Here is a 9,849-nt window from a genome sequence, read left to right on the forward strand (position 1 = left end):
TCAGCGCCGGCCACAGCAATAAAGCGTGCAGAAAGCCCATCTGTTGCAGACAGAGGAGTGAGCCGTGCTTAACCAACACTGCTTCAGTGCACGCTTAAAGTAAGACACACCTACCTTGCGCTGGCCATGCAGGAAGCTCGTGACGCAGCTCCAGACTGCTCTCCTGAGGCCCAGCTTCATTTCACGGCCACTCACGCTCTGCTGCTGGACATTCTGCAACGGAAAAGCCACCGGATGCAAATCCCATCCCTCGCAGATGGCATCAGACCTCCGCTCTCATGGCAGTCGCACTCACGGCTCCGGGGGAGAAAGCAAACGTGTGCTTACCGAGCGAGCGCTGTTTGCTGCCAGCTGCTGGTAGGAACCCACGCCTAACCCTACAGTACCAACAGTAACCTATGCCTAACTCTACTATGGGAACAACAATCTACTCCTAACACTAAAGAATGAAGAGGAACAAACTCCTAACAGGAAAACACCAACTACTAACACTAAACCTACTCCTAACCTACTCCTAACACTAAAAAATGAACAATAAGCAATGCCTAACTCAAAAACACAAACAATAACCTATGCCTAACTCAAAAACACTAACAACAACCTACACCTAACTCTAAAACTAAACTAAACCCAAAAACCAACTATAGAAACAGGGACTGGAACAAACAGGGTAAAGATGGGACTGGGGGCCCACAGAATGTGGCTGCAGAATAGGCCCAAAGGAGGAACAGATGTTACAAAAATGCCACCCACCTAATGCAGGGGGCGGGGGCTGTGCAGCGGGTAAGGAGCTCAGCTCCTGGACCAGCCACGGTGGAGCTGTGACCATGACAGCGTGGGGCCTGACACGGTGGTGTGGTGCCAGGCCAGCTATGCCATGGGTGGATCCACCTCCATGGGCTCCTCTGGAGGTGGATCCACCTCCATGGGCTCATCTGGAGGGGGATCCACCTCCATTCGCTCATCTGGAGGTGGATCCACCTCCATAGGCTCCACATGGGTGGTGGTCACGGGGCTGGTCCAGGCATGATGGAATATGGCTCTCTTACCCATCCTCTGCCTGGTGGTCATGGCGGGCCCCCTCCTCTTTCTCACTCCTAGGGCCCCCAGCTCCATCCTCCCGCCTGAAACAGGGAAAACTTCTAACCTAGCCCTCTTAGCTGCCGACATGGCTGCTAACTGCCACAACTGTCAGAGGCGAGTGCGTTGCGCGCGGCAGCGGTGACCAAGGTGACGTGGAGAGGGTTCTAAAATGGCGGCCGCACTGCTGGCACTGGTGTTCCACATAGGATGAGGAGGGGGCTGGTAATAGCAGGACAAGGGGAAACTGATTTAAGTTGAAAGAGGGAAGATTTAGGTTGGATGTTAGGGGGAAAGTTGTTTACTAGCAGAGTGGTTAGGCCCTGGAACAGGCTGCCCAGGGAGGTTGTGGATGCCCCGTCCTTGGGGGTGTTCAGGGCCAGGTTGGACAAGGCCCTGGGCAACCTGATCTAGTAAAGGTGTATGTTTGGTGGCCCTGCCAGGCAGGGGGGTTTGTTCTTCATGATCCATGAGGTCCCTTCCAACCTGGGTCATTCTGTGACTCTGTGATACTGGTGTGTGGCTGTTTGTCCCAGCGCGCTGACCTTTTGTCTTCAGGTTCACCAACAAGACTGTAACTGATTTATGGAGGAGGCAAGTGATGGGTGCTACCGTGTGACAATCAACATCACTTTGTGGACATTTGAAAGCACCTTCCTCCAGAGCTGTTCACCTCCAGAAGAGGGTGCTCAGAAGTGTTTACTGGCAGAAGATCTGGCAGCTGCCCCCCCCCCCAACAGGCCCCAGCCCGGCCTGAGCCACGTGACAGTGACAGGAAGTGCTTCCTGCAGGCGGCGGAGAGCACTTCCGGGCCATGGCGGCCATGAGCGGGGCCGGGAGGAGCGGGCTCTGTGCTGCGAACGGGGTCGGGCCTCGGTGCGGGGGCACGGAGGGGCTGTCGGGGGAGGAGCTCGCGGCGCTGCCGGCACCCAGAGGCGGCTCCCGGGCGGCTCCACGGTCTCGCTGTGCTGCGGAGTCACCCGGCCGGCCCCAAAAGCCTGGAGGCAGAGCCTGAGCCGGCCCCGGCCCGGATCGTGTGATGCGGCTCCGGCCGTGCTGGGCTGTGCGGCACCAAGAGGAAGACGTCCGTTCGTTTGCCGGCCGCTCGCTGGCTGTAAGATCCGGGTGGCGCCGAGGCCCGGTTAAGAAACGGCGTGGATGAAGGTTTGTACGGATGGAGTGGGTCTGGATTGCAGTGAGCGGGACGAGTCCGGGCTGCGGTTTGGCGTGGTTGTGTTGGTTGCTTTGAAGGGCTGCCGTCATAGGGCGGAGGGAGAGGGAGAGGGAGGGAGCTTTGAACAGTGAGGGCAGTCAGGAGCACGTCGCGTTTCTGCCTGCTGTGTTGGCGCTGCCGTAAGTCTTTGGGTCCCCAGGGAGGCTCTCCCTGGGGGTGTCCCGATTGGAAGGCAGGATTCAATCCCGCCGCAGCCCGTCCATGGCAGGCAGACGCTTCTCTCCTCTGCTCATGGGACTCAGCAGTGCCAGGGGTTTCACAGCGCGTGTTGCAGTGGCTGGCAGCCTCCGTGTGTTTTTCTGTTGCAAACAGGATCCCATGGTGGAGCCGAACTAGAAGCAGACGTTGGTGTCTTGTGGCAGGAGCAAGGGCAGTGGAAGCGCTGCCCAATGCCGGGCGGTGGTGACTGCTATGAGAGCAGGGGTCTGATACCATCTGTGTGGGATGGGATTTGCATCCGATGGCTTTTCCGTTGCAGAATGTCCAGCAGCAGAGCGTGAGTGGCTGTGAAATGAAGCTGGGCTTCAGGAGCGCCGCCTGGAGCTGCGTCACGAGCACCTTGTGTGTGTGCTGGCCATCATGCTGCCAGTTTCCAAGTTCCCAGAGGCAGTAAGTGGTGCTCTCATGGGCTGAGAGAAAGGCACGGGCAACTGGCTGGGAGGGAACTGTCAAATACAAGATACGAAATGCTAAAGTATTGATGCTACAGATAAAGCTCAGTTTGCATTTTTGTTAGAGTCTGTGACAACAAATACAATGTCCCTGAAGAAATGGCTTTTTTGGCCATTAAAAGACAAAATGCAATCTTTTGATTTGCACAAAGCAGTAAAAACAACACTGGAGCGATTTTCTTTATCCTTTGACAGAGTCTCTGGGTCTTTAATGTCCCTTCCCACCCAAACCATTCCACAATAATATATTTCCACAATGTAAATGTGAAAATATCTGCCATGGTCTCCTGCTGCTCTAGATGACTGGGAATCCTCAGCGTCCATAACAAGCCCAGGGGGAGCCTGGTCCTTGCGGTGGAACAGATCTACCCAGTGGGACACGCTCCCAGTAATTCTTCCCCAGCAGCCTGGCACTCACCCACTAAGGGGTGCCACAAGCACCCACTCTATGCAGCCCTGCTGCACAGGAGGAGCAGCCCGTGGGGAGGCCCAGCCAGCAGCCTGGGGATGTGAGGTCACTATGCCCTGCCACATTGCTGCCTTGTGCCACAAGATCACAATGCCCAGCTGCGTGCTCTAGGTGTTCTGTGCCCCAGTAGCAGCACTCGTTGTGGCTGTAGCAGTGGTGATAGCAGCATGGCACGAGTACTGGGGGCCACGGCCCCCACCTGCCTTGCCGTCCTCCTACTGATAGCCATGTGTTGTCAGGAGACTTGTGCTGCTCCAGGGCGAGCAGCAGGAGCAGGTGGGTGGGCAGAGATGGAGTAAAAAATAAGCGGAAATGAGAGTGAGAAGCCCAGGTTCTGGTTCCAGTGGCTCTGTGCCTTATAGCCCTTAGGCTGCCTTCGATAGGGGCGGGGGGATATTGGAAAAGGGGGACAGGCAGCACCACAGGAGCTGGGCAAGGGCATGAGGAAGCCCTGTGCTCCCACGGCTCTGCCGCTGGCTGGGTGGAGCATGCTCTTCATCCTGGGGGTGTCCCAGGGGAGAACGTGGAAGGTGTGTGCTGGGAAAAGCATGAGCATTTCTGCTCCAGCTGCCTGATGCTCCCCATAGAAAAATCCTGGTTCCCAACAGAGACCCCCAGCTGTAGCCCAGTGTGTTTCAGGCACCTTTTCTTTGTATGCTCTTCCACGTGGTCCCGGAGGGGTGCTGCATGTGGCCAGGAGGGAGCATTTGTAAAGCTGCCGAGTGCTAGGCTCCAGGTCACCCTGGCCCCTCTATAGCTTTGGCCATCAAGGCCTGAGTCTCCCATTCTGTTACCTGTCCCCTTCCCTGGCCCCTTCCCTGTCACTAAGGGAGAGGAAGATCACAGCATGCAATGGGAACAACCCTCTTCTGTTCTTTCTTCTAGATGATGACATTGGTACTCCTTCCTCAGATGACTGGAAGGAGACTGCTTTTGTGCCTCAGGGGAAACTCCGAGGTAAGTTGTGAGTGTCTGTTTCCTTGGAAGTCGAAAAATTAGTGCTATAATAGCTTATTTGGGTACGTAAGGCTCTCCAAAGGTCTTTCAAGTCTCTTTGTGCTTTGAAGGTCGTACACAGATCAGTCATTAGTATTTCTTTACTTGGAGAATTGTCACATTTCAGTGGGAAGGCGGCCCTTGCCAGTCTTTGCTCCTATTCCTTTGCTGTTTGGGCCATGTCATTCCCTGACCTGCAGCCAGTCCTCACAGGTCACTGCAGGAAAAAAAACAAGGCAGACCCCAGTGCGCAGTGGAAGCTCTCCTCACCAGTGTCTGATCACTCTTGTGCCTGCACGCCCCTCTGGTGCATTTCAAAAGCAAAGTCGCGTCCCTGAGCCTGGGGTGGATGCCAGAGGTAAGTCACCAGTCTTCATCTCATGATCTTTGCTCATATTTGGCTGTGGAGGTTCAGGGGGGGTTCATCTTTTCACTGCCTGGTGATTTATTCCCCATGAGAAGCTTGGGTAGTCACTGTTTCTTGGGTGCTGCATGCTCCCAGCATCCCATTGACTTTGTCTCCATACATCAGAGATCTCCCCACTAAAAAAACCTTGAGGGGCCAAATGTTCTTCTATGCCTTCTCTGAAGATTGTTTAACATGGCCTGGAGAGAGTATCTGGAAAGCTGCTGAGTGCCAGCCAACTGCCCACCTGGCTTCTCTGCAGCTTTGCAACTTTTGACCCAGGTCTGAGTGCCATGTCATCACCTGAGCCCCTTCCAGTCACTGCAGGTCCCTAAGGAAGAGAGAAATTACAGCATACCATGTCATGAGATTTTACTTCCTTTGAGAGATGCCAGCTCACAGTCCTAATGTCAGCCAGGCGCGTCTGCAGGTGTGAGTGAGAATGCACACCTGTGTGTGTGTGCCCTGCCCTCGCACAATGCCCTGGTCCCATTCAGTGATGCCGTTATGCGTTTAGGTAAGCTGCAGTGTGTGGTGAAAAGTTCTCATTCTTTGGTTGCAGAAGTGCCTCCAGGGAAGGCCGTGCTAAATCCTTAGTTGTGCTGGAACCCCACAGGCATCCCAGGGGTGGCTGTTGTCGTTACTGACTTCACTGAAAAGACCGTTCAGTTTAATACCTTGTTTGTCTGAAAGTTATCTTAATGCTTTCTGTTTAGGTCCTGAGAAACAGAAAGAGGCCCTGGAAACAGGAAAATATCTGCAGACACTGCCCCCTCTGCTAATGAAAATCATGAAGGACAAAGCACGTGGTAGGTGTATTTCCGTCTGTTCCCTGAAAGGCTTGTGAAACTGAATTTCTAGAAATACATGTGGAGAAACTGCACCATCTTCCTGATGAGAAGCAGTTACTTACAGTCCCACTCCCTTACCTCCTTTCTAAAGAGACAGGTGGAGCACCTATGCGCTGGCTTGCATTTTGGAATGGCAGAGTTCGCACACTGACTGTCCCCCTGAGAGTATTAGAGGCCATGCACACAACAACTGTCACTCCAGGTAAGGGCCGCTCATAGAGCTCCGTGGCCATGGTTAGAGGTTGCTCCCCTCCCACAGCAGCCAGTTCCCAGGGACTTAGGAACTTTGTCCTTTTGGGAACTAGGCCACCAGAACCACATTCAGCAGATAAGGAGAGGAAACAGGACCCTCCATAGTACCTCCTGTGCACAGACCCTGCATTCCAGAGCTTGCTGTGCTTCCCCTGAGCCACCAGGCACAACAGCAGCCCAGAGCGGGATCCTTCCTGTGGTTGTTCTTGTCCACGTCACTCAAAGCAGCAGCTGGTGAAACAGATCCACATTGTTTTTCCAGGTGCGGATGGTGAGGAACACGCAAATGCCGCAGACAATAATTTTATCAAGAAGTACTGCCTGGGATTTGGTGAGGCTATCTTCGTTACCATGCTGATGGCAATGTTTTCGTGCTATCGTCTTGTCCGACAACGGAGGCAGATAAACCAGTGAGTTCTTGATCACCCCCAACCCCATCCTGCCCCCTCTCTTTACTATAGGGATCCTGTGAGCAAGGAGGCATTTCTAGTTAAAGCAGCATAGAGAAGCCAGTTAGTTGTTGCCTAACACTGTCTGAGATTGACACTGTCAGACATTTAACTGGTCTCGCCATTCCTGCTGCATGTTCTTACTGCTGGGCCTGAGACAGGCCGGGAGCTGAGGGTGGCTCTATCATGCACTGTGAGGAAGGAGAGCAGGGGGTTCTCCTGTGCCCTCAGCACGTTTCTCTCCCTGCAGGCGCCTTGCTGAAGATGCTGCAGTCCAGCATATTGCCCGCAGCAACCTCATGCTTGGACAAACAGCTTGCTCGCCTCAGTGCGCCGCACAGAAAAGACGTGGCACAAACAACCGGTGCCTGTGCAGTGACAATCTGCCCACCAGCCGCAGAGCATCACCAGAGCGGCCCCTGCCAGGCCTGACGGCTGTCGGGCTCAGCTGCCCCCAGTGCAGCCCCCGTAGCCCACCAGCCCAGGCTCCGTGGCCCCTGGGAAGTACATCATGCCCAGTGGCCCCTATCCACCTTGAGCATCAACACCTCTTTCAGGGGACAGGAGGGACCCACCTGGTTTGGAAGCTTGCAGTCATCGGCTGGCACCCAAACAGCAGCACCCTGGCATCAACACCACCCTCCTGTCCCCCACCACCATCCTTCAGGGGTTGGCAGTGGCTCCCTCAAAGTGTCACCCGCAGGCAGCCACTGCCTCAGGGAAGCTTGAGAGGCCTGTCAGCCTCCAGCACCATCTCTGCCCTCACCCTCCCCTCCACCATCCATCAGGGGATGGAAGCGACCCCAGCAGAGTATAGACCTGGGGACATCATCCAACAGACGGACGACCATTGCCTGGGGGAAGCCAACTGGCCCAGCAGCCCCCTGTCCCCCCCAGGAACTGTCACCAACTTTCCTTCACCATCCTTCAGGAGGTTGGAGCAGCCCCCACAGGGTGGCAGTTTGAGGGCATCATCCGACACCCAGAAAACTACAGCCAGGGGAAAGCATACCAGGCCCCACAGCTCCCAGCCCCCCACAGCACCAACTCTGCCCTCCCGCTCCTCTCCTCCATCCTTCAGGATGTGGGAGTGCCCCCCCCCACAGGGTCGGCATGGGGGCAACACCTGTAAAACCTCTGCCTGGAAAAAGTATGACAGGCCCAGCAGCCCCAAGATCCCCCCAGCACCACCTCTCTCTTCATGCTCCTCTCCACCATTGGTCAGGGGGTGGGAGCATCATCACTGGTCAACACAACAGGGGGTTCTTTCTTTAACATCCTTATTACACCTTCCGAACTGAGTATAACTTTTCTACAAAAATTCTCAGCACCACAGATGATCATATTCAAAACATCTATGACTATATGGAATATAGATATTGTAAATTAATTCAATAAAATTCAACAACAAAACAAAATAACCAAGAAGCTGCTTCCTTCAAAAGGCAGAGTATTCTGACGAGGAGAAAACAGCAATACTAACATCACGTCACAGCGTTGCCATCAGGGCTCAAGCTAAGGCAGCCAGCTGACCAGGGCAGAACTTGTGTTAGATGCTGCTCAGTGACAACACCCATAATGAAGTAGCAAGGATGTGAAGTGTAGGAGACTACTTGCGCTTATCACATTCTGTCTGCTGTAACAGCACTACTCAAAGATTTCTAATCGGGCCAAGATGTTTGTGAAGCAGCAGTTTGTTCATTAGTGCCATCATGGCCGCACACCCCTACTGACTGTTGGGCAGGGCTGCAGTGGAGAACGCCCTCCACACACAGTCCTGGGCAGGCAAGGGCTGTCGCTGCACAGTGCCACACGCTCCTTGCCATCTGCACACACGTGGGCTGGCTTTGCACTGCCAGGCACATCGTCTCGCCTGGGCACTGCAGGTCCTCGCTTGGTGGTATGCAGAGACAGCGGGGCCAACAGATGAAGTTATCTGTGTTGTGTGCAATACTTGTATGACTTGGGAGCTGACAATCCTTGTGGTTCTCTGTCCTGCTCCAATTTATAGGAAGGAGAGGAGTTCCATACGTGTATGGCTGAGCATGGTTCAAATGTTGGAGGACGGACGCTATTACGATTTAGGGTGATTAGGAAGGGAAGGCGGGCAATAGAAAAGACAGGAAAAAGAATCAAGGAGTCTTTATAGGAAGCAAGAGGGAGAGAGAGTCACCACCATGGATCTGACGTGTTTAGTAGTTCAGTCATTGATCTTCAGTAGTGGTGGGTCATCAGGAGTTGTTGTTCCGCTGACGATGACTGTGACCACGGCAACAGTTTCCAATGATAGTATAAACTTACAAATAAGTCCAACGTGGTTCAGTCAGCTCTCCTTGGTGTGACAGCTCAAATCCAAAATGGTTGAGTCAGCTCTCCTTGGAATGGCAGCTTCTGGCTCTGGGATTTCATCTGGACCTTGCAAGCAGACAAGAGGAAGCAGGGACGCCCACCTGCTTCTTGTTCTTCACCGGACACGATGGTATCATTCCCCAGTTTTCCCATACCAAGCTGGAGCCAGATCTTCTGCCAGTAAACACTTCTGAGCACCCTCTTCTGGAGGTGAACAGCTCTGGAGGAAGGTGCTTTCAAATGTCCACAAAGTGATGTTGATTGTCACACAGTAGCACCCATCACTTGCCTCCTCCATAAATCAGTTACAGTCTTGTTGGTGAACCTGAAGACAAAACGTCATCACGCTGGGACAAACAGCCACACACCAGTATCACAGAGTCACAGAATGACCCAGGTTGGAAGGGACCTCATGGATCATGAAGAACAAACCCCCCTGCCTGGCAGGGCCACCAAACATACACCTTTACTAGATCAGGTTGCCCAGGGCCTTGTCCAACCTGGCCCTGAACACCCCCAAGGACGGGGCATCCACAACCTCCCTGGGCAGCCCGTTCCAGGGCCTAACCACTCTGCTAGTAAACAACTTTCCCCCAAACATCCAACCTAAATCTTCCCTCTTTCAACTTAAATCAGTTTCCCCTTGTCCTGCTATTACCAGCCCCCTCCTCATCCTATGTGGAACACCAGTGCCAGCAGTGCGGCTGCCATTTTAGAACCCTCTCCACGTCACCTTGGTCACCGCTGCCGCGCGCAACGCACTCGCCTCTGACAGCTGTGGCAGTTAGCAGCCATGTCGGCAGCTAAGAGGGCTAGGGTAGAAGTTTTCCCTGTTTCAGGCGGGAGGATGGAGCTGGGGGCCCTAGGAGTGAGAAGGAGGAGGGGGCCCGCCATGACCACCAGGCAGCTGGGTCAGATCTCTGAGGCAGGGGCTGAGGTGGGTCATATCTATGGGGCAGGAGCTGCTGTGGGGCTGATGTGTGTCAGATCTACAGAACAGGTGCTGCTGTGGGGCTTATGTGGGTCAGATCTATAGGGAAGGAGCTGCTGTGGGGCAGGTGTGTGTCATATCTGTGCGGCAGGAGCTGCTGT

At 54.2% G+C, this 9,849-nt stretch overlaps 1 protein-coding gene and 1 long non-coding RNA gene across 2 annotated transcripts; both read left to right on the forward strand.

Moving 5' to 3' along the window:
* Window positions 1–1,889: 1,889 nt before the first annotated feature.
* On the forward strand, window positions 1,890–4,459 carry LOC146756049 (uncharacterized). The gene is made up of 3 exons (XR_014937676.1): window positions 1,890–2,244; window positions 2,793–2,923; window positions 4,340–4,459. It is a non-coding gene; the product is annotated as an uncharacterized LOC146756049 (long non-coding RNA).
* Window positions 4,460–4,656: 197 nt separating this feature from the next.
* LOC146756050 (uncharacterized) lies at window positions 4,657–7,829 on the forward strand. The gene is made up of 5 exons (XM_085524992.1): window positions 4,657–4,808; window positions 5,573–5,665; window positions 5,799–5,909; window positions 6,222–6,369; window positions 6,659–7,829. Exons 2-5 carry the CDS (start codon window positions 5,638–5,640, stop codon window positions 7,707–7,709), a joined length of 1,338 nt encoding a protein of 445 aa, XP_085381118.1. The 5' UTR covers window positions 4,657–4,808; window positions 5,573–5,637; the 3' UTR covers window positions 7,710–7,829.
* Window positions 7,830–9,849: the final 2,020 nt, after the last annotated feature.

The sequence above is a fragment of the Coturnix japonica genome, chromosome 28 (assembly GCF_054131305.1).
Source record: "Coturnix japonica strain WE chromosome 28, WE-NBRP24, whole genome shotgun sequence".
In the NCBI taxonomy this organism is placed as follows: Eukaryota; Metazoa; Chordata; class Aves; order Galliformes; family Phasianidae; genus Coturnix; species Coturnix japonica.

Bases quoted from the DNA above. Each gene is read 5' to 3' on its own strand.
- LOC146756050 (XM_085524992.1), top strand. From the start codon at position 5,638: ATGAAAATCATGAAGGACAAAGCACGTG. The intron at 5,910-6,221 runs GTAAGGGCCGCT...TTGTTTTTCCAG, and splicing joins CACAACAACTGTCACTCCAG to GTGCGGATGGTGAGGAACAC. The intron at 6,370-6,658 runs GTGAGTTCTTGA...CTCTCCCTGCAG, and splicing joins CAACGGAGGCAGATAAACCA to GCGCCTTGCTGAAGATGCTG.